We start from the raw sequence: 24,974 nt of genomic DNA on the forward strand, positions 1-24,974 counted from the left end.
TTTTATTTTTCTCCCCACATTAGTGTAAAATTTTTGTTTTACCCCATTAGATGAAAAGTTTTCAGATTTCTTTATTTTAATGTAGGACAAGACTTGTACTTCCATTCTTGCCCTTTGTTTAGGTAGTGCTTTTTGTGTCGGAAAAAGTGTATTGGGCGGTGCAGCCATAAAAGGATCTAATTGGACAAGAAATTTAAGTTAAAGGACTAAATTAGGCTAAAATAACATTGAGGGACGAAATTGACATAAGTAAAATAGTTTAAGGACTAAAGTGGCTATTTTCCCTAGAGAGAATTGAGTTAAGAGGTATAACAGGTAAATTTGTTAAAAATTATGCATAAAAGTTTCTTTTTAGATTCCAATAAGTCATTTCCGTTAAATTTAACGGATTCCGTCACCTTTACAATTTAGTTCAAAGTACGGGGTGTTGTGTTATATATTTTGTAACTACGGGGGCTTTTTTGTATTTTATCCAAAATAATAATTTGATATCCCTCACTCAAATCTTAAGGAAAAACAGAAGGTTCAATTGTAAATCTCAAGATTTTTGTACCTATTTTAGGCATTTCGTATTAATACATATATGAATAATATAATTATATTAAAATATTATATTTAATTATAATTTCTAAATTAATTACTAAAATATTTGATTGAGGTCGCCGAGCTCTTAAGTACCTAATCCTAATGCTTGAACTCGGACGTGTTTCTCTTGTTGGGTAGCTCAAACTCAAACTTGGTCAAACCGAACTCGAATCGAGTGGTTGATTGAGTAGTTTGCTATAACTTAAATTTAAGAAGGCTTGTAGAGGGTGATATTAGCCATAAAGACACTTCCACTAACTTCAAGTACCTACTAATCACTCAACTAGCAATATTAAATCATATTCATTAGTTTATTATGATAAAAAATAAAAGAAATCGAAGTGGATTGGTTTACAATTATATACAAAATTCAATTTTTTCCTCTTGTTCTCGAGGTAATCTTGACCTTTAGATGGACAACACGTGCGTCCTCATCCATCATCCACGTGTGACTACTATTATACAATATTCTTATCTACAACATGATTACTGTATATATTTGATATTAAGATGAAAAGAGAAGATTTTTATTTGTTAAGATCTTTCCATTTGCACGTGAATGTCTAGTTTGGTTTTTAATGTTGGGAATTCATTAAAAAAAAAAAAGAAGTGAATTTGCATTCTTTTTCCCGAATTCTTTTAACTCAGCCATGAAATTTTGAGTTTGAAAGTAGTTACTTGACTTTGAGAATGGTAATCCATGAATGCAATCACTGTATTCCACTAAATTAAATTTGAATTAACGGCTACAGGAACAACTTATTCAACCACAATTGCAAAATGGGTTTAAATAGCTATTTAGAGGAAAAAGACCAGTGATATTAGCTAGGGGTGGCAAACGGGTCGGGTTCGGGTTGAGGCCTAAGTATGATAAAGAACCTGCTGACCCGAACCCGACCCGCCAACTCGAAACGGGTCAGGGTACCTGACACGAACCCGAAAATTTCGGGTTTGCGGGTTGGCGGGTCGACCCGAAATGACTCGAAACTTAATTTTAATTTATTAATTTATCACTGTAATTTATAATAAAATCAATTTTTCACAAAATTAATTACATCATCAAGTAATAAAAATTTAAATAAATAATTTCAAACCAAATCTAAAATAAATTAAACACCATAAATGTGTTTTATCCCAAACCAAATATAAAATAAATTAAAACAACATAAAAGTAAAAAATAACATAATATATTATTTGTCCAAATATAATAATTTTAACTTCACACAAGTTAAATAAATTCATTTAGGATTAAGTAATTAATGCCTTTGGAAAAAAAATGATTTAGTTTAGTTAGATAAAATAATTTTTATGTTTATTAAATTAGTTTTAATTCATAAACGGGTCACATCGGGTCACCACGGGTTGACCCGAAATTGACATGTTTTTTTTTTCGGGTTCATCGGGTTCGACCCGATTCTGACCCGAACTCCCAAAACCTCAACCCAAACCCATTAATTTCGTGTTAGGTTCGTATCGTGTTTTCGGGTCGTGTCAGGAATTGCCACCCCTAATATTAGCCTTAACCAACTATTGCTATTTTTCTTCAGAAAGTTTTTACGTTTTTCATGAATATATTTTTTAATTTTTTTTATCTCATATAAGTCAAACCGTTAAAATATATTTTTCTATAAAAATTGCAGAAATAGCAATCCAAACAAGCCCTAAGCTACCAAAATTTCTACTACACGAGCTTGGAAAAAAAAAAAGGAGCTTGCAAAAAGTTATTGGGTTGAAAATTAAAAAAAAAAAAACTGTTTTTAACTTTATTTGGTATAAAGGTCGACTTCAAAAACCTCAAAAATCTCTGGCCGCAAGTTTGCAACCCAGGCTTCTGCCACGTGATGTTGTTATTAATCAACCTAAGTAAGTCACTCACGAGCTGTAGACCCTTTTTTGTGGTGCTAAGCATGTTTCACCACACGATAAGTGCAAGTGGTCCCCCAGACCTTAATTAATTGCACTAGACTAATCCTTTGCCGGCTGGATTAGCCTAATCATTTTAATTAAACCCTTGAAAGCGACCCCCAAATAGACATGCACCACAAAACCGCCACCAACTCAAGACTTAGGATTAGGACCGACACCCAACTTGAAAATTTGCAATGGCTATTAATACTTTGAATGTGCAGTGTCTATCAAAATCAATGCACAGAATTTTTTTGTTTTTTGAAAAGCTTGTATTTCTTTTGATGACGCTGAATTTAACTGATATCACCGTACCTTGACATATGGCTCAGAAAAAGATTTATTAGTATACCCAAAATTCCCGTGTCCATTTATTTTCAAAATTGTGCATGTTTTTGCCTTTGGGAAGTGCTGTATTCTAACTGGACATTTTACTTAAACAAATTCTTAGATATTCCATAAAAATCAAATAATTTAAAGAGTTACAAATTCTAATATGCAAAAACCAGTTATTCAATCTATTTCTGAATTCGATTACCCAACATAATAATGATGGAATAAATAAGATATCCAAAATCAAATGAGCAATGATTTAAATCATTTGAAATTTTTAACTCAAGAATTTTGAATCAATTACGTAATTAGCGCCTCAAAATTTCTTTCCCTAAAAAAAAAAATCATTTGTAATCGTGCATAAAGGAAAATGAAATTGGCTTTATTGTAGGCCACAAACTTTATCTGTGAAACCAAGTTAATGCTCGTGGGCCGAAAACAGAAAGAACAAAAAATAGTAGTGCAATTACTACTATATTTGATAAATGAAAATATGAAACAAGAGAATATGAACTACAACTGCTATTGACTGGTCAATTAAGAATTCATTGCAATACCACAACCGACCATTGAAGTAAATCCCTTTTTTTCTTTTAAATGGGTTATTTAAGTAAATTCACATGATATCAATCTCTGCACACCAATAGAAACGTTGTAATAGATCCTAGGCCGAGAGCCACAAATTTAGATACACACATGCCTACGTGTCAGAGCAGCAGACCATAACCTCATGCCTCGCCCCACGTGACGTGGACCCCACGCGTTCCCCTCCACAGTCCTCTGCCTCACAAAGTCTTCCAGCAACAGCACCACTGCACCACACACTTTCTCTCTCTACACTTTTCTCTCCACTGTTCAAAAGAAGGGGAAAAAAAGAAAGAAAGTGCTGTTCCTGGTTTTGCATTTTTCATTGCACGATTAGAAAAAATTGAAAATAAAATAAAAATAATTTACCTGTTTTTGATTGGATTTGTTGAAAAGAGGTTTGTTTCTCTCTGTGTTCTGATTCATGCTCTCTAGCGTGTCCTTCGACGGCGCCGTTCTGGAGATAACTTAGTTGAAAGAACTGGAGATGTTTGGACTAAGTTTGAAGCAGCAGGCGGTGAATTTTCGGTTTGGAGTAGTTATCGTTCGTGGATTTTTTAGCTATGTTTGATTGGAACGACGAAGAGGTAATTTTTCCGCAAGACTGATTTTTCATTTGGTGTCTTTTTTTTTAAAAGTATTTATTGCCTATGTTTAGAGAAAATGAAGGAAACAAAGAAATGATAATTGGAAACAAAGATTTAATTGACTAAAATGTATAATTTATAGTTATTAACTCATTTTTCTTTTAGCTTTTTTTTTAATTGGATTATTTTTTTTTTAATTCTTCTTTTCTGTCTTGCCATGTCAAGGCAATAAAATAATTTTGTTTTGTTGGTTATTTGCGTATTCTTTTTTGCATCTCATTTTTTTTAAGGTTAAAGGTTTTTAGGTTTCTAGCCTTATCGTGGTGTTGGTTTGTTTATGTGTGATCACAAATCTGTAAGGTTTTCATGCTGCCTATGATGAGTTCATACTTGTTTTGTTAGGGAATTAATGAGATTCTTATTGTGCTTCCACATATTATGGGTTTCCTTGTTCTGTTACAAGTCATAGAATACTAATTTCAGTTTTTGAGAGTGGAATCTGAAAAATATTGGGCACTATTCACTCTGTGTTTGCTAAATCTTGGTTTAATTTCCTAACTAGCTAAACAGTATCCAGTTTAATATGTTTATTGTTCGCTTGTATTGCTGCTGTGGTTGAGCTTAGTTTAATTTTCAGATTGAGTTGCTTGATCATTTTGTGCGCATACGAGATTGTGGTTTACGACTCTTGGATCACATGCTTGAAAGTCATCAATCTGAGTTTGAGTCAAGCTTGATTGTTAAAGCATGCTTAATGGTTGACTTGTTTATTTTTGAACTAATCTTGAACTGGCATTTCCTAGCTGAGATATGCTTGGGATACAGTGCCCAAACAACTCCAGGTATATGAATTTAGATTGTAGCTCAAAACTGCACCTTGTAATCATGGTAAACCCTGAAAAGTTGCTACGGCAGTTGTGTGTGTCCAGCAGAGATCAGGTACAGAAACTAAGGTAGTTGGTTTTTGCCAATTTTACTTAGATTTCCTTGAGTAGATGGCATTATTAAACAAGCGCTGAGTATCAGGTTTGGTTGCTGAGCAGTTGGGGCACCCATTATTAGTTGATAGAGAATGCATAAGTGCTCTTTCTAGGAGGAATTCTCATAAAAGAAAGATACATATGCTAGTAGATTTCCACATTTGATTGTATATCGGGGAAGGTCCAGTTGAAAATTGGATTTGCAGCAAGACATCCACATTTAGGGCTAAAAAACCACAGAGCTAAATCACTGAACACAGTAGCCTCAAATTTGTCAGAATCCCATATCCATCTTCAAGCAATTTGAATGAGTTTGACCTTTCTTAACCATCCTATTCTTGTGAGAAAACACAGATTCAACCAAAGTCTAATTGCCTGTACTACAGAGGATAAAGAGATAAAAGGAAAACCTTAAAAAGTTCGCACCCATTTACAACATAAAATTGCTAGAAAACCTCAGAAGTACGTCTTAATATAAACAAATAGCACATAGCACCTATATCCAATTTTAATATGCATCAAGGTACCAATAACTACAAAGTTATGGACTCTTAGCTAATATGCACCTTGTGCAAAAGAAGGAAAAGGACAGGCATTTTCCTTGATGTTTTCCTTTTGTGTGGGTAATGCTAATGTAGCAACACAGAAACTGTTGCAGATTAATTTTGGACGAGATTGAAAACAAATGATTTGGAAATGGATGTTTATACAAGTATTTGGACTAATGTGTTGCACATCTATTATTTTAGATAATACTTCCATCTCTAGATAGATTAGAAGAGTTTGAAATTTCCTTTTTTTTTTTGTTTGGCTGGTGGACTAAAAGCTGGATAGGCTTTCCTGTATCTTAATCTATTTCTTTATGTCCATAGCTATTGAAAGCCATATTGTGCTTAGGTAGTCTTATAAATGTAAACTTCATGGAGCTCAAAAAATACTTATTGTTGTGCAGTCTATAGGACCTTGGAAAGATGACTTTATTTGTATTATGTTTTCTGTCCCATGGTTTCTTTGTCTTCTTCCTACTGCTTGAAATTTTCTTCTTATCTCATCTACAAATTGATGCAAAGTTTCTTCTTTGTGCATATAATGAGGACACAATTGTGGCAGACAGCCACAGATTTCTGCTAAATTTGTTTCCTTAATTTCTGGAAAATAGCAGAATAGTTAAATAGTGGTTTGCTAAAGAGGATCTGTAATGTAATGAATTATGTAGTCCTTTTCGCTCCTGCATGTGTTAGTTATGATGGGAATGCGTGTCATAATTGTTTGATTCATACATGCACCCTTGTCTTAAGGCATTTTAGTTTCTCAAATGAGCTGAATCAGGAGTTCCTGTAAAGCACTTAGTCTAGTTGGGAGACTCCAAAGCCGGGAGCAAAACTTGATCAACGTCGTTTTTACTCCTTGGTTACCTAATGTTCTTTGGTGTCAGATCTTGGATATGTTTGAATTGCTATGTGTTGAAAGGAAGCCTTAAGTGGAAATTTCTATTGTCTTTGCACTTTCTTTGGGCCATACATGCAGAGGAAGCATGAGGGTGGGGGGTGGGCAGCATCCCAAGAATTTAGAGTTTCAGTAATTTTGCCTTCAAAGTATTAGTATTTCGTACATATCATTAACAAAATTAGACTTCACTGCCTTCAAAATTTACATAAGGTATGGAAGTTTTTTCACATATATTGCCATATAACGTTTGCCTCTCCATGTCCCACTTACCGTTTCCATTCCAACTTTAGAGTTTATCGCAATCTTGTATGAGCTGGTCTTACTGGCAAACAATTTGCTTAGGAGTTGAGATGGGTTTGCCGTGGTTCCCCATGGAAGTTGAGGGATCGAAAGTCGTAAGGAGATTATAGATGCCAACATTTAATAGCCTCGAGAATTAGCCTATTTATGATCATGAGCAAGACCTGTTTTCAATCTATTGCATGGACTAATATGGGCACAAACTGTGTTGTGCTGCTACATGATGAATGCAGGTTTCTGATTTTTAGAGCAACTGTTTGGATATGCTCTCTAAGGATAACCTAACCGATATCCTGAAGCCTAGACTCCATTTGTAAGACCGCTTCTAGATTCTGAATCACCTAAATTTGTAGAGCAGTAAAGCTGCAGTTGTTCATCCTTGGATATACCTCATATAAGGGCTCTAGATGCTTAGCATACCTACTCCACTACATTGGTTGACCTCATGCATCCAAGAGCCTGGCGATGAGTGATGCACTTCATGATTAAGAGCAAATTGCTTAGAAGCATAGCTGGATCACTAAAATTTCTCTGTATATGAAGCATGGACAGTACCCTTGAAGGAATGATTTATGTTGGCACTTGAGCAAGACATCATACATTATCCAGTAATGCTCAAATTTGCCAAACAAAGAGATGTTGCAGAATGAAGACACATGCATATTATGTGATGAACCTGGGAGGAAGAAGTTAGACGCCAAACTTAACAAGTGAAGGTTTCTTCCCATTATAGTTGTAATATGTGTCTCAAATTTCTGCTCATCATACTATAGCATGCAAGCAGTAGTTTGTCTTGGCAGAAGGTCCCTAATTCTTCAGGAATGGACTTCTTTTGGGGTAGGGGATTCATGAGGATGATCATATTACTCAAGAAGTTAATTTCATTTCATTGATGAAGTTATTTGTCTGAAACAAAAGTTGCTGCATATCAGGATAGAAAGCAGTTGAACAAGGCATGACTACAAGGAAACCTAAGATTTAAGATCACTGGACTGAATACAAATTTTATATGGAAGATAAATGGCCTGGGTGATTAATTAACTCTTTAATGATTGCAAGCAAAAAGAGTTTGATTATTAATATTGTCATGTGTTAGCAATTTTTAGGTGTTAAGGTTTCTCTAATAAGTTGACTATTGGAAAGAAGAATCTTTGAACCAGGTCAATTTAGGCTAAATTCTAGGGGTGTGGATGTGGGTTTTTCTGTGTGTGTCTACCTATCAATCTATATCTCTATCTTTCTATCTATATATCTATATCATTGAGCAATTATGCATATCTTTGTTGCCGTGAATTAGTATATGCACTTTAATGGTTTACAATGTAGTGAAGATATGCTGTTTCTATTTATTCTACTCATTCTGCTCTTAAGTCATGAGATTCCACATATTTTCTGTTGCATTTCAGCTGTCAAATATTATATGGGGTGAGGCTGGGGAAGGTGAGGATCATATTGTTCCATATCCAGATGCAAATGAAGAAAAATCTCTAGGTTCATATGGAGATTGTATTAAGAAAGAAAAGAATCAGGAAGCTGTAGATGTAAAAACTGCTGAACAGAAGAAACCTGCTACACAAAGTGATCTACATGGAGTAAAACTACAATGCAGTTCCCAATATGACACAAATGAAGATCTTTCTGCAATGGAATTTGGTGTGGACTCATGGCCTGATCTCTCGTTACCAGGTGCTGCAAAGGCTAATGAAGATACTATGGGTACTGAAACATCCAATAATGTAACAGATATTTGCAAACATGATTTAAGATGCAGTGCATAATCTATTCATGGAGATAATTTCCCTTTGTATGTTGTTATTATAAAGTTTCACTTTTTGACTGTCAAAATTTCCCCAGAAGACAAGGCTGCTCCTCTCGATAATGCTTCTAAAATTTTCCAGAGCCCTCTTGATGATAGTGAGCAAGGCGATTTTGTTGATTATGGTTGGGCTAGTGTTGGGAGCTTTGAGGACCTTGAGAGGATCTTTAGGTAATGCAAAATTCTCTCTCATTCTTAGTTTTGTTCATACAATTAAGGATTAATCTTTCCTACACTCATAGTATATATACTGTCAGCGTTGGATGAATGATAATTATACAAAATTTGAATTTGAAATTCAATATTTGCACACATGTCATGAATCCAATGGTGATAGTGTATACATTGTCAGTGTATATAAGATTTACTCATACATTATACTTTTGCTGTAATGTTAAATTCAAAATTCATGTCATCTATTGTTCTAGACCACTTGACAATAAATAAAGAAAGACTTGATCTAACCCTTGAGGTTAAGCCGGTCAATCACTTTGCATAAGCATTTTCAATAAATTATAAAGATGAACTCTATCGATAAAAAGTGGACAAAGTACATGCGATTGGGTTTCAAGTCTTCTTTTCTTGCCAAAGGTGGAACTACATCCCATGTACATCTAAAACCATAGGTGAACATCTTGAGGCTGGAACTCCTCACACCTAGAAATGGAAACTGAAAACTTTAAAGCAGAGTACGGAGGAATAATTTTGTTCAGGACATGATCATCCAACTCTTTGTAGTTTCAGAATTAGATGCTACAGCTTGCCAAGAAACTGCTAGAAGATGTGATTTTCATGTACAATTCTGACTCATTTGGCTATCAACATGGGCCCCTGAAGTCAAAATAGCAAAATTATGGTGGAACCTTAAGAAGCCAATGCAAACCTCGAATAATCTTATCGGAGTTTTGCCATCCTCTTTATACTGAGTCAAATGTACCATGAGAAACAATGGTTTTAGTTTTCTGTTCTGTTGATTTCCCTGCAAGTATGCTGCAACAAATTAATGACCACATGAAGTTCTAATACCTATTTTTCTCACTTCGTTTCCCCATTTTGTTCTGATGATGTTTTCAATGAGATTAAATTCACAGTCAATTATAACAAGGTCAGTCATGGGTTTGAAGAGCGTCTGAGGACAACTAATTTGGTTGAGCTATTGCAGTGGTACAGGTTTTTTTTTTTTTTTTTTTTTTTAATAATTGAAACTAAAATAGAAAACTATTATAATTACGTTGCATCTTCTTCAGACTCTAAAGTACATGATCGAAAGACCAAGAAGGTCATGAAGAGAAAAAAGAATGACTCTGGGAGCATAAAATTAATGAATTGATGTGTCAGCAAAAAATTATGTAATCCCAGCTTTTGTGTATCGTTCCCTGAACTAGGGCTTGAAATCATACTTCCCTGCTTACAACATCAAACTTTATGTGTAAATACTTATTCTCTGATTAACTCCAATGACCAGCCAAGCTAGTACTAGCTTGATTACTTATTCTCTTTTGTAAGCAGTACTAAAGTAATTACACCATAATGCTCTCTCTCCCTCTTCCTGTCACATTTTCCATGAACACCATCACAGTGGATTTAGGTCAATCTAGATTGAAGTTTTAGATCGCAATTGCATCCTTTTAGACAGAACAGTACTTGAGCAAATTCCGACTGCAGTAGTTGCAGAATTTTTCTGGGTAATTTCTTACATGTGATGTGAAGATAATTACAATCTATGAGCACTGACTCTAATTTTACACACTTATAAATGCCATAAAATTCTTAAATACAATTCAAAGTGGTAGCAACACATGACAATTCAAGCTCAAAGTCTTCTTGCAAGTTCATATTTGTGTCATAAACTGGGAAGGTGAATCTGCCCAGGGTATTTTGCATGTATCTTTCATCAAACATGGCAATTTCTTCTTTTAGTTGGTGATAAACAAGGTAAAGATTTAAAAGAAATTAGACTTGATCACTCTAGGCATAAGAAGAGAGCAATCTAATATAGCCACACCACTCTCTCGTGATATATCTAAATCAACTAATGTACAAGGACTTGAATACTCTTCATGCTCTGAAATCCCTGTATAAACTATAATGCTGGAATATTCACATCGTGTGGCACTGCTGTTTCTGGAAACTCCTCATAAATCTGTCAAATGTTTTGCTAGGAGGACACATTCATATTAGTGTCATCCTAAAAAGAGTAGATTACCTACTAGATTGATTATTTCACCAAATGGATTAGTACACAAGTCTTGAGAAGATTAGTACTAGCTTGATTACTTTACGAGAAGGGTTTTACACAAAGTGTTTGATGATGAGAGCAAGTCAAGAAACTCAGCTTCATCATGTTCAGACACATATGCCATAACTTATTGGCTTCCTCTCTCACTTGTTTAGATATTGAGAAGCTTTTCCTATTTAAGCATCTCCTGATATGCACAAATCTTCTTCTTGCCAGATTTGTGTGTATGGTGTGGGACACCTTTCTGTCTAAAGCTGTAAAAATCGCATTGTTTTGCATATATAAGTGTGAGCATAAGTACCATCTACAACTTCTGGTGAGTAAGGTGAATGCTGGATTCAAATGTGCCAGGGTGCAGCAATTTATCAGAACAATGGCCTTCATTTGTTTGTCTTATAATGTAGTAGTGCAGAGAAACTCAATATTATCCTAGCATGAGGTATGACTTTCAAGCATGCAAGGATAGAATAATCCTTGTCAGGTATTATTGTGGACTCTTACTCCATAAATACTCCTTCATCCAACATAATGGTTTTGGGATGTCTGAGTGTGATTCTGAGTCATGTACAACCAAAAATTTCTATTTGGTAAATGAGGACAAAAGCAGGAACCTAAGTACAGTAGCTCTCATAGAACTACTAGGCATGCTATTTTCAGGCATGGCGTAACATACTGAGTGTCTTGATTAAATAGGTTGGTGGTGTTGATTGAATGGCTTATTACACGTTTATTCTGTCTTCTGACAACTAAAGCAATCACTTAGGCTGGTAGTTTGTACTCAAAAGAGTTGGTGGACTAACATGCAAGCAAATTAATATAAGTTGTTAAAATTGGTTTACTGGCCAAAAGTTAGGGAACTAAGTTTTGGGTGAGACCAAGCTACCTGGTCTGGTCTTGGAATTTGGATTAGTTGTACTAGGCAGCTCTTTCTGATAGAAGTGTAGTAAAAGATGCCACAGAAATCCATGTTATTAAATGTGTGCTGTGAATGGATTAAATGACATGATGTCATTACTGATGTAATAACTGGCATGATGAATTTGGATCATTGGCATGATTAATGACAGTCATCTTTACAACCTGGGCATCATGTAATGTAAGTTAGGCTTGCCAAAATTCTCTAGTAAGCTAAAACTGGATATAATTAAAGAGGATATGGCTTCTTATTCTCTGATTCTGCCCTTATTTTGTTTTTCCATGAAGATTTCTATAACTACTTAGTAATATGAAATTGCGTATGTAAGTGAAGCCGAAATTTGCTTTGGACTATGTTTTCTTGGAGATTGGAGAACAAAACCTGGATGTAAAAGAAAGAGGATGAACACTAGTGAGAAGTAATGTTAGAGAGAAGCGGTGTAGAGAAGAGAAACTTAGTGAGGGCTATTTAAATCATGGGCCAGAGGGCCTAGGAACGGTGAAGTCTAGGTGGCAGAAGTCAGAGATTCTTAGTTGAGATATTTGGCAAGCCTAGCTCACTACAGAAAATTGGCAAGTCTAGCTTACACATCCTTGTTCCTGTAACAGAAACATGACTAATTAATGCATCACTCTTGACATCCCGTCTCATTTATTTTATGACACATTCAATAGATAGTAAGCAACATTAAATAGTGTAGTAAAGATGCTAGGCCAGTGACAGTAAGTTGCAGTTGCAGTCCATGCTTCCCCTTTAACGTAGCTGGTTAGACTTTGGCCCGTGATAAGAAAAGACTCTCTGCTTCCCACTAATATTAGAAATTGTTACTTTCAACTCTTTTGGCCAAGCTAGCAAACTTTATTTAGTATTTCAAGTTGGCATACCTCAATTTTGTTAGAAATTGCAAAACTGTTTAACGATTGTTTCTCTGAACTGAAGAAACAGTGGTGTCAAAAGGTGGTCCAGTTTGACACAGGTCATAGGGCCAGTAGGACGGACAAAATATATTTCATTAATAATTTTAGGTAATAAGTAATGAATGGGTTACAATAATGGGGATGATTCTTGACTCTTCCCCATTTTACATTTTGGTCAAAGATAATTTTACATCTGCTTCAGTTTTAGTATCATTAGCATATGAATTTTGTCTTACAATTAAATGTCAGTTCCAGTTCCATCTAGTACTTTATTTTGTGAAAGAGAAGAAATAAAATTTAATTGTCATTTTATTCAGGGGAAGTAGCTAAAAAGTGATAGGAACATTTCATGTGAAGTTTGTGGATCACTCAGCTGACATATAAAGTCTTAGGGCTGACTGTAATATTTTCTGTGTCAAATTAGGAGCCTATCATACACATGCTTCAACTTGCGGTTGAGTGTTAGGAGAAGACAAGGGTACTTATTGTGGATCATGCATGATTAATGAGATAGGTTATGAATGATTCACCTACTTTTGGAAAAGACTTGTTTTTGCCAAATTTTGACGATTTGTAACTCATAACTTATCTGAAGCACTTGTGCTAGTGTCTTGGGTTTCAAAGTTTGTTGGTTTGGTTGCCTATTTTTACCTTTTCTAGCCCTCTTGTATTTCCACACTTTGAACGTCCATTTCCCTTTTTCCCCCCCACCTTTGTTCTTCTCTTGAATTAATATCAAGTGCTTCTCCTGATTTAGACCCAATGAATCAAAAGAGGCTACTTTCTGTGCTATTGCATCTTAGAAACTTGGTAATTAGCCCCTTTTGTCATCTGTTGATTAGTTTCTCCTTGGTTAGATGTGAATCCGCATGAGTGGGCTTTCGCGAATTGCTCAAGCAGAAAAGCCAGTACAAGCTTTAGGCTTGATTTACCAGTCTGTTATCATATTAAGATTTTTCTCCTCATTGTTTTGGACTCTGTAGGTATTTGTTAAATTCTTTTTCTGATTGTCTTACACACTGAAAGATAGATTTATATAGGGTGGATGAATTGTTTATGCTGAACATATTAGTGAAACATGAAAACAGAAAATTGAATTCTAGTTTTATGAGAAAGTTATTCTAAATCTTCCCAAGTCAGAAATCCTACTTGGGTGGAAATTGTGGCTATTGTACATTTTGAGGGTGAGTATTGGGAATATTAACGACATCGGAATTTTTGCATGTTGGGGATGTCAGATATGAAGTGTGACTAAGGTGCTTTTTGTAGTGATATAAAGACAATCTCTCTCTCTCTCTCTCTCACCCATACCCCATCATGTGATTCTTTATTATTCTTATTCTTCAAGTTGTTAATGCTATTACTTCTGTGCCTTTGATCTTAATTCATCAGTGCATGATATGAGGTCTTTTACTCCCCAGGACTTCTGGAACTCGATGTCTTTGTTTACTCATCATACCTCAAGACTTAACCCCTGCCTCATGAGACTTCTTGGACTTCATTCACTCCTACGTTAATAAGGGTCTAATATCTTGTTCTGAGAGTTGCATTTAATTCCAATCGCTTTTTGCTTGGCAAATTATTGATTGGCTTTCACGAATCCTGAGTCACATGTTAAATATAGGAAAATAAAAGTAGCCCCACATCGAGCTTCCCAAGGCTTTTGATGAGTAAGCTTACAAAGATCTTGGGCTTGTCCGCTCCTTGCAAATGCATCTTGGTGCTGAGGTTCTTTAATAATTTCAACTCAGAAGCACCAATATAGAGCATAAAGTTTAAACATCACAGGATACTTTATGAAGCAATTCACAGAAAAAAAGGGCATCATACTCTTGATATGCTTATATTCGACTTGGGGTAGTATTCCTCAAGTGCTCTTACCAAAAGTTGTGTTTTCCGGTCCACAATTTGCAATATATGTCCCTCCATCATTAAAAGATCAAAGTGAACAAAGTAGTATTGGTGTTACAGTTTTCTTTCAACAATGTAGCAGCTTCTTTGCCCCTCCTGATCTGCTGACTTTAAGTAAAATTGAGAGGAGAAGGGGCTGTTTTAAACTAGTGTTGAACTCCGTCCAAGTCAAGACTTGACACAGGAGCACAATGAATTTCCTGTTGCAGCACAGTCCGACATTTTATCTTTTTTGTGCTACTAATATGGTCAGCAATGTTGAATTTACCTAGGCCTGACTATAACACTGCATAATTAGTTTTGTGTGACAGTAACCATCTGACCTGATATCCTCACAAGTGACATTTTGCAGCAATGAAGATCCAATATTTGGATGTGGAAGCCTCGTTAATGCAGATGAGCTATGGTCATCTTCCAAAGATGTCACCAGCAGCCCTGAGAAGTCAATTCCCATGTCAGGTGACTCTCCACGTCTGGGGCTAGGCTCACTAAGGAGCACGTCAGAGCAATTTGATGTTCAAGGAGAGTACCTGTCAGATCAAAACCAGTGCTTTACTCCAGGACATGAGAAAATAAACTTCCTGACATCCAATGTCCCGCAGAATGTGAAGTCTTGTGCAGGAAATATAGGATACACCGGAAGTAGCAATAATATCTCAATGAAGGAGAAGGTACTACAGCTATGCCAGATGTAGATGAATTTTCTTCTCTCTCATTACTCTGACTTTTGTCCACTCTCTTCTGCATCATTGTAATTTCTGCTACATGGCCATTGGGAACAAATTGATTTATTTGTCTTGGAATGCAGGCAGCTTTTGAGATGAGTGGAAGTAAGCCAGTATATAACTTACAGCTTGATTCAGGAAATTTTGCAGTCGCTAACGAGTGTATGGTCAAGGTATATTTTTCCTACTCCTGGTGAAATTTAATTCCTATTTTGTATGAGGTTCCCATCCTTAGGAAGGTACCCCTTTCTTTCTATTTACTCCACCTTTGTTCCTTTCCTTTCCACATTTTAATGAGAAAAAAAAAACATTTTTGAATGATCATTTTTTTTGGCACACAAAAGGAACATCAACATGAAGTGATTATCTGAACTTTAGCTGGCTTCTATTCCCCATTGGTGAAGCTTTGTGCATTCTTGTTAACAGCAGCACCATAAATGCTGTCAACCAAGAATTACTTCTGTGGTGTACCTGGAAATGGAATTGCTTATAATTTCATTTCTTAAATCTCCGGAAATGAGTTGCCGTTCGGATTTGCTTAAAATAGATATAGATTAGAATTATGTCCAAAAAGAAAACAGAGATTCTTATAGATAATGCTTCAGAAAGAAACACAATTGGAATGTACAATCAGTCTTCATGTCATTAGTCTACCTATTGGTGCAAGAAATATTCAGTAGAAAAGAAAACATGATTAGCGTAACAGTTTCTTTGAACTTTTTCATTTATGCTCTCTTAAATTTGAGTAACGTGGCCATATTAACAGTATTTGCTAGTTACATGGGATGGTTTTCGTTTTAGGTCAGATTGTTTTACTGCTACAGATGTTCATCCCCTTTTTTTGATTGTATTCTTGAGGCAAAAATGGCTAGTGGGTCTATTGTTTCAGAGATAGCAATTTTCGTATATTTTACAGACAGGACCTAGTAAAATATTTTATCCTTGATTGCTTGACTCCAGTGATTAGAATTGAAGACACAGCTGTCAAATTTTTAACCAAACCCTTTTTCTCGTTATCATCACTTAAAGATTCAATATTCCCCCACAACTATAACCTGGCTTTCTTTGAAAAGTAAGCCACAAATTTTCTGTTGTGTGAAATTGAAAAATTTTCACTGAAGATAAGTAGACCTGTTATTTGGTGTCTGTTTCCTGTGACATGTTAGATCTATAATTCCGTGGAACCGATGTCAACCTTAAGGCTACTGCATAACCATAATCTAGAACTTATTTCCATTATCTAGAATAGTCTTTTTCAAATTATTTTAGCCACATGATAAGTTGCCTTTTTAAATTTGCAGTTTTCTTCAATTATGAATTTCTTTTAAAGTAAATTCTCTTTTTCTTAGATGTTCATATATCACATGTCAAATTACTACTTGGATTTAACAAAATGACTGAAATTACTACCTTAAAGTAAATAGAGTGATCTACCCAACAGGACGAATAGGTCATATGGAGACCAAAAATGGTATTCTGAAAGTCATATAGGTTCATCAAATAAGACTAGGGGAACCTGAACAAACAAAAATCATCTCATACTAATCTGAAGATATAAAAGCTGTTCTGTTGTTTCAGTATCACGCCTTTTTGGTACATTATTCATGTGCTCTTAATGGTTTCTTTACTTTAGAACATCAGAGTGTTGCTCTAGTTGTTTTCTTGTATGCAGGGGAATAAGCAAAAGAAGTTGAGAGGCTGGAAAAAATCAGCAGAAAAAAGTGAAGGCAGGCATTTGCAGAATTTACAAGGATGGACTCAAACTGGAAACCAGTTTCTTCAATTTGATGCCCCATATGCACCAAATATGGGTCAATCTAGCTCATCTTTGGTGTTCAGTCAGCAGACACAATTTCAAGGATCAGAGTCTTCACATTACAAGCATCTCTCTAGTCCACTTTTGACTTCTTTCATTCATGGTACTATGGCAAAGCAGTATACCGCTATGCCAGTTTTGTCGCAATTTCATTCTGGAGAAGTTAGCCAGCAGCCTGCCATTTCCAGCTATGTGGTTCCTGGGCACTTGAATCCTTCTACTGAACCTTCTGTTAAGTCTTTGACAATGACTCCTCAGGAGAAGATTGAGAAATTAAGGAGGCGACAGCAAATGAGAGCAATGCTTGCAATTCAGAAACAACAGCAGCAGTTTGGCAATCAAATGTCATCTACTGAATATTCAGCTATGGAAGGAGAAAATATTGAAGCAGAGGAAAACCTTTCAACAGTTGCGTCTCTTGAGCCAAATTCACCCATAGAACAAGATGATTCCAATACCGCATGTGTGCCGCATGATGATTGCTCAGTCCAGGATTCAATACTATATCAACTTCAGGATATTGTAGCAAAGGTTAGAGCAACTGCAGTTTCGTTTCTTTCCTGGTGGATGTATTTACTTGCTAAATAATGCGCATAGTCTGTGCTTAATTTCCTTGCAGTTGGACATGAGGATAAGACTTTGCATTAGGGATAGTCTGTTTCGACTAGCTCAGAGTGCTAGTCAAAGGCAGAATGCCAGTGATACAAGCAGTAGCAATAAGAGCAACAGAGATGAAGTTCTCAGCAAAGAAGAAATTAACACTCATAACAGGTTAGAGAATCTACTGCCATTCATGCTAAATATTGATGAATGATATGTATTGCTGAAATGATATCATAATTTCATCCTAAAAGTTGTTGAACCATACAGTTTTTGTTATTAACTCACAGGCATCAATTATATTGCTTTACTGGATACTGGATAACTTGGAAATAAGTTGCAAAGCGGCTTTCCAGATAACTATATAACAATCGATGTACTGCATACATGCTTCTAAGTGCTGTATTTCTAAGCTCAATTAGAAATCATGAAGTCTCCAAAACTTCTCAACTCCTTTCAAGCACCAAAACTGTGTATTAGTAGCACCCAAATAGAAGGTTTCACTTTGTAACTTTACATTATTTGTTGCATTCGTGTAATTTGACATAGACAAGTTAAAACGAGAGAGAGAGAGAGAGAGAGAGAGAGAGAGAAGCCTAGATGTTCTCAGTATCACACATGAGAGCCATTGACATCTTTACCTTGAGTGCTTGGTAGATAGCATATATACCAAATTACTGAAAGAGTTCTTTCATAGTTGGGAACAATTTCACATTTCTCACTTTTCTCCTGCATTGATAGCATGGAACTCAACTAGCAGAGTATGCTCTGATTTTTCTCATGCTTAATTGCGTATTTTGATTTTTTCAACTATATTTATCTCTGACAATTTTCTTCATCCTGTTATTAATTGGAACATGAGTGAAAAATTGAATGAACAACCAATGCAGATTTTTTCAGATTATTACCTTAGCCGCGTTAGTGCATTGAATAGATTATCATTAAGATTGAAATCTCCAGTTTGTTATGTACGCAATGGTATCCTGCATTGAAATTATCAGTTGGCAGTACATGTACCCAAGAGTGTCCTGATTGTACTGTTGTTTACTGTGTCATTGCATTTGGATAAGATGTTTATTCTTGCTTAGAGAAAGAAATCGTGATGTTTATTCAGGAACATACTTGAAGCAAATCTAGATTTTCATGGTGGAGTTGAGCATTGTTAAACCTTCATCCTCCAATTCTATTTTGTCACAGGTTTCTGAAGGCATCTGAAGCAGAGACAGAAACCAACCCAATCGACCGCACTGTGGCTCATCTGCTGTTCCATAGGCCTTTAGAGCTCACAGGAAAGATTGTTGGGACACCTGAACCAAACTTATCAGCTAAGATCCTCCACTATGACAGGCAAGCATCTAGCTCAATGAGCTTGCAAACTAACAATTTGCCTCAAAGATTAGAGAACAAGCAAATTCTATCCCATGAGGAATCAGAGGTTCCTTGCCTATTTCGTAAAGAGAATCAGTTGGAAACATCTGAAAATACATTAACCGCCAGAGCTGCAGAAACTGGAATAATGAAAGTCGAGCCCTCCCAGTGAGAACTGAAGTAACAAAATCTTTAGAAGGGTAATTCCTTCCTTTATCTCTTCCAAACAGTATTAATTTGCATTTTATGTGTATATTATGGATTAACTAGTAATGAGCCACTCTTTCATTGTCAGCCCACTGGTACCTGTCTGTCATGGTTTTGGAAGGTCCAATGCCATAGCCATGACCATGGAAGAAGTCGCTCACTGGAAGTTCATAAAATCTATATTCCCTTCAAAAGGGAGTATATCATATGTCCGAAGTTCCTATTCTGGTTGACTAGAATATTGATGTCGTCACACGTCCTGTTGCGAGATCTGAAAGTAGATTGAAGCTACCAAACTTCTACATATATGGCCGCTTCGCATATTGCTCATTTGACTTACAAGTGCAATTGTGGAACGTCCTTTAGTTAAATTAGCTCTCAATTTTTGTTTAATAAGTTCAAGCAGCATGTAACTTTATAAACATGATAAAAGAATTCCAGGATTGTGTGATTTAGTCAAACTTTCCATTCAAGATTAGCAAAAGATCTCCAATTTGTGACTGAGTTTTTATCAACCAAGCAAATTTCGTTAATCATTAATCTCAAAAGTTGTACATTAACTACATATCGAATTTCTTTTGGGATTTTTCTATAGAGGTTGAAGTGTTTTTTCTTATCAGTTCTGCAATCCTAATCAATTTTGCATTTCTTCTTGTTTAATTTAATTTCCTCTTAGAAGTGTTTTATCTGTTGCCAGCTTTTCTCTATTGAACTTCTTGGTCTGTCCAATTTTTCTCTTTCCCTTTTATGGGTTCTTTACTATTAATAGTTTTTCTAGTGCTTTTGTTATGGATATGTGTTTGATTTGTGCTTTTCTGATCTTTCTTTGAACCAAAATCTGGTTGTTGACAGGAAAAGATAAAATGAAACCCGAAATATGTAATAGAATTTGCTCTCTTGTTTATATATACGCCTGCAAAACAAAAATCAATCTAATAGTCAATGATTTTGCCGCAGTTTTGTCTTTGGCATACAATACTTAAATGCTCTCCCTATACAAGGTTTAATTCTCAATATTCTTGCTCCTTGCAGTCATTGCTATTTGCTATAGGATTGTGACCTACTTCTGCACAGGCGACTGCTGCAAGCTGGTTAAGATTGCTAATGATATTTATTTGGTATGAACATGTAGAACTTTACCCTCTTAACGTTTGGTGTTATTATCAATTTCCCCCTTAACGTTATTTTTTAGTCACTTTACCCCCAAAACTAACGGTCAAATTTAACGGAGTTTGTTAATTAAAGTGAAAAGACATGTTTGACCCTTAAAATTATTATCACTTTACCCCCATAAAATAGTCTCATTATCAATTTACCCTCTAGAGTTATTTTTTAAGCAATTTATCCTACCATTAAACCAACTTAACAAGTTAAAAAACTTTAGAAGAAAATATCTTCCTCTTTGCATAATAAAAATAATAAAAAATTTAGAGTGATTCTTCTCCCTTTTAGTATCAAGAAAAAAGTCAAAGTATTAATTTCTTTCTTCTTGGCAATCTTATTAATATTGAAAAAAAAATAGAAAGATGGAGAGGGGGAGGGGAAGGGAGAGAGGGAGAGAGAGAGAGATCAATTCTTTTTTTAAAAATTACAAATAAGAAAGAATTAAATACTTTTATTATTTTAAAATTATTTCACTTTTTTGTTTACCACCAAATTTCAATTCTAATCCCGACAACCTTAAAGTAATACGACAATGTTAGACTTTTCTTTATTTTCTTTTTTTGTAAAATCTAATTTTTTGTCTCATTCTTTCCTATCTCCTTTTCTTTTCCTAGTATTAATAAGTATGAAAAAAGAAATTTGAGAAAATCCTTTTATTTTTATGTTTTTCGATCTCTTAAAGTGAAAAAATAGGAAGAATAATCATTCCAACTTTTTTATTTTTAATTATGTATAAAAGGATAAATATGTTTAAAATTTTTTGACCATACTAGTTAGATTCATGATGAAGTAAAATGCCTAGAAAATAATGTTAGGAACTAAAATGATTGTATCACTATAATCCAAACTAATAAAGTGATAATAACAATGTAATAATACTATAAAATAACAGGGTATTTTTGTCTAAAATTTCTTAACATGTTGAGTTAAATTACTTATGGGGATAAAATAACTAAAAGATAACGTTAGAGGATAAACTGGTAGTAGTGATATAGTTTAAGGGGGTAAAGTGATAATAACCCTAAAAAATGTATATAAAAAAGGATGCAAGGAAAAATCTATACAAATGCACGCCGCCCTTTTTATATTCCTTGAGTACAGTGCAAAGATAACGTACTTGTTCATCTGTCTCTCGCACATACCATTAGATATTCCAGTACTACTACATCTCGAGCAAATATCATGTAGTATATCTGCCATGCAAATTTCGCAAAATAAAACCATTAATTAGTTGGCGCGATAAATGTTATTGCACTTCATAAAATATCATTGCAATTTCTCGAACTCAAAGTACTACATGGGCGAGCATCCCATGCACGTATTCCCTTTGTTGTAGATAACGTTAACTAGATTCCTGTTTCATTGTGTATAAGTATCTACTAATGTGGTAGTCGATTAACATCCCTGGCTATGAGCATCGTTGGATAGAAGCAGCAAGAACACAGGTGGCTTGCAGAAATGGTCACATCATTGCAAAAAGCTTCCTCACTACTAAGTGGTTTCTGCTTTTTATATTCTGAAGTCTAGAAAATCAGTTCTTGGGAATATATTCTCCCTTGGCTGGTTTGTGAATGCCTGCCTTGTCCAATTAGGCCACACTTTAATTCTCACCTTCCTCGTTAAGTTGGTTCTTCAATCCATCAATCCATATCAATAGGGTTACCTAAAAGGTTAATTAGATTGAATAATTGGGTAGTTGTAGTGTTTTATTAGTATTTTTTTATTAGTTCTATTATTTATTTTAATTATTTATTTTATGAATAAGGATTGTAATTGTGTGGAAAAAGGAGAAAGGTCGCGATTGGAACTAATTCAAGCCGAGTCGGGCACCCGACGTAAGACCCATCAAATGGCCCATCATGTTCTAGGTCCTATGTAGCTTGCAGAACTACTAAGATGGGTGGTGATCATTGAGTCCGACATAGAGCCAAACATTGCCAGACATCCTTCCAACCAAATAAAGCACTTTTGTTTGTTTAGGGTTTTATGTGTGTTTTTTTCCTTTCAAAAGTAGGACTTATTGTAGCCTATAAATAGGGGTAGTTAGGGCTTTTGTAAGACAATATATTAGACTTTTCTCCAAAATAAATATATCGTTAGTTGGTGTTTACCAATTGTGAGAGTTTCTCTCATTTTCATGATTATGTGATTCATGGTTATTCAAGTAAAGATTCTCATTGGGATTCTCATTGGGAGGATGTTCGTGAAACCCCTTCATTTCCTACACTTCTACTACTGCATCAGAACCAATAACTATGTCCCAATTGGAGAGTACATGATTAATTGCAGTATCATATAAATCAAAGTAAAAGTAGGGATTAAATTCTTTCAAGTTTCAAAAAATCAACATGAACAATCTCTGGATAGTATTTGAAAAATTGACTACATTGCTCCATATCCAAATAGTCCCTATATGCTTGTGGAATATAATCTGGAGAAGCTTCCTTGGTATGTGATTTATCTTGGAAGATCACCTTCATTATGCTCCATGATCTTCCAACAAGCTGTAACATACCTTCATTTATGAATCGAATATATAACAGCTTCGAAGTCGGAGTTAGCATGATTGCATTCATATCCATTCTCCTCTCTAGGTGCACACTGATTGCCTATATGATGAATTGAAGCCAGTATCCTTGGAGTTCTTTATACTTGGGTGCTCTGCATTTGTATTTAAGAGATGGAGCTTTGATCGGTGTCTTGACATAGGTGTTGGGTAAGGAATATGAAGATTTTCCAATATCTAGGTCCTCAAAGCCTTCTCGTCGAGCCTATCCAAGTACTCTTTGTACAAAGAATTTGGATATGGATTGCAAAGTATTATTGCTGACATAGTCACTTTATTTGGATTGGCTTCTCGTATTTACAATTTGATACCTAGTCCTTTGAGCTCCATTGAACTCTACGTAGCATTTGAGGTATTAGGATTACATGTCATCAATGACGTTATAGCAGACCTCGTTGCTGTAGCAGACCTTATAATTTAAGTCCAGGTACCTACATAAATAATTGTATAGGCCTAAGGATCGGGCCCATTTGATTTTCCTTATTCTAGATAGGCCTTCCATAATAGTAGACATTAGCCTATTGGGTCTAATATCAATGGGCCTCACATTTTCTGCACCTAATCGAGCAATTGAGCTAAAACATTGTTAGGTAAAAAAAATGGGCTTTCGTAATATTGAGAATGCAATCCAAATAACCTATCAACATTTGCCGTAATCCTATCATAATACATGCAATACAACTTGGGATTACCTTCTTTAATAATATCTATGAAGTCATTCATGTTTGACTGACGAAGTGCATCATCGTAGCATTCCTTTTGGATCTTATACACCTGACATGTGTTGAAAGTTTCCTATTCGCAATAGTCTCCATATTTTGACATACAATCCCGTACAGTCTTTGCATTCTTAGCAAACTGAACATTGGGATGATACATTTCAAAAGTATATTCATGGCCTAGATCAAAATAATGTGAATTGCTCGTCTAGAATCGGTCACTAAATTGTAATAGAACATTGTTGATTTTTATGCAATTCTGATGCTACTCATATGTAGGTATTTTAGTTGTAAATTTATTCAGGATTTTTCTAAAGATATGACTCTTTGAGTATGGAGCATCTGGAATATGTTATAAAGATGTTCTTGACACTTATTTTGAATATTATTTTGACATGGCATTTTGAAAAACAAAAAGATTACTAAATTATGGAAGAGTTTAAGGAAAATAATTAATCAAGTATTGAACAAGTTTATAAAAAAAATTTGGCTCAAATATGGATATTTATAGGCATTTCGAATGAATGACATTTTGATAAATTAGAGCTCACACTGGGTTATAGGATTTAACACCTAGCTATAGGAGTATTCACACCTCTCATCTTCTATCTATTGATGGCATTAGTGTTAGTTTTACTATACATGGGTCTTTTATATATAAGATTCCTAATAAGGCCGTGTTAGTGGGCTCCAACTTTGTCAACCAATGTGGCACTATTTTATTGGCTATGAGAATTTTATCTTTCCCAGACACTTCAATGGAAACCACGTGATGTCATCTTATTGGCCAAAAGACTTCAAGGGACTTAAAGTTGTTGAAAATTTAAAAAAACTTTACATTTTTTTTGTTGGATACAACATACTTTCATAAATTGCTGAGTACGCTACACTTTAAAATTATCCATCAAGTTGAGTGAAAAAATTATTCAATAATTTTCATTGTGGAATCATTTCTTATTGTATATCCACACGTTTGTCTAGTTGTTTAATTAAATTCATAATTAATTATAACAAATAATTTCTCATTGATACTATGATGTATAAGTTGAATTAAAAAGGAATTTGACACAGAATTATTAGTAGTTAGTTAGCATGGCTCTTGGAAAATTGGACATTAGAATTTTAGATAATCATCAATGGGATGAAATGCGTATCTGACAATAATTATGCTAGATTAGTTGGTTATGTGTTTAATTGGGGAGTCCAATGCTATTTAAATTCATCATTATATATAATTTGAATATGATCGGGAATTATCTAGGGCAAAAAATACTCTAATTGATTT

The 24,974-nt window shown here is 34.9% G+C and overlaps 1 protein-coding gene and 1 long non-coding RNA gene across 7 annotated transcripts; both read left to right on the top strand.

Moving 5' to 3' along the window:
• The first annotated feature begins 3,590 nt into the window (after positions 1–3,590).
• LOC140035326 (protein LNK2-like) lies at positions 3,591–19,416 on the top strand. 6 transcript variants are annotated; one of them, XM_072075872.1, is made up of 9 exons: positions 3,591–3,996; positions 8,132–8,441; positions 8,583–8,712; positions 14,877–15,195; positions 15,333–15,422; positions 16,904–17,596; positions 17,685–17,836; positions 18,863–19,233; positions 19,329–19,416. In XM_072075872.1, exons 1-8 carry the CDS (start codon positions 3,973–3,975, stop codon positions 19,203–19,205), a joined length of 2,061 nt encoding a protein of 686 aa, XP_071931973.1. In that variant the 5' UTR covers positions 3,591–3,972; the 3' UTR covers positions 19,206–19,233; positions 19,329–19,416. The 6 variants fall into 6 exon arrangements, with proteins under 6 accessions (XP_071931973.1, XP_071931975.1, XP_071931972.1 ...); XM_072075874.1 differs by having other exon boundaries at positions 3,593–3,996; positions 8,580–8,712; positions 14,864–15,195; XM_072075871.1 differs by having other exon boundaries at positions 3,593–3,996; positions 8,580–8,712.
• Positions 19,417–19,585: 169 nt separating this feature from the next.
• LOC140035327 (uncharacterized) lies at positions 19,586–22,518 on the top strand. Its single transcript, XR_011839440.1, has 2 exons — positions 19,586–20,358; positions 22,170–22,518. It is a non-coding gene; the product is annotated as an uncharacterized lncRNA (long non-coding RNA).
• Positions 22,519–24,974: the final 2,456 nt, after the last annotated feature.

The sequence above is a fragment of the Coffea arabica genome, chromosome 2c (assembly GCF_036785885.1).
Source record: "Coffea arabica cultivar ET-39 chromosome 2c, Coffea Arabica ET-39 HiFi, whole genome shotgun sequence".
Taxonomy (NCBI): domain Eukaryota; kingdom Viridiplantae; phylum Streptophyta; class Magnoliopsida; order Gentianales; family Rubiaceae; genus Coffea; species Coffea arabica.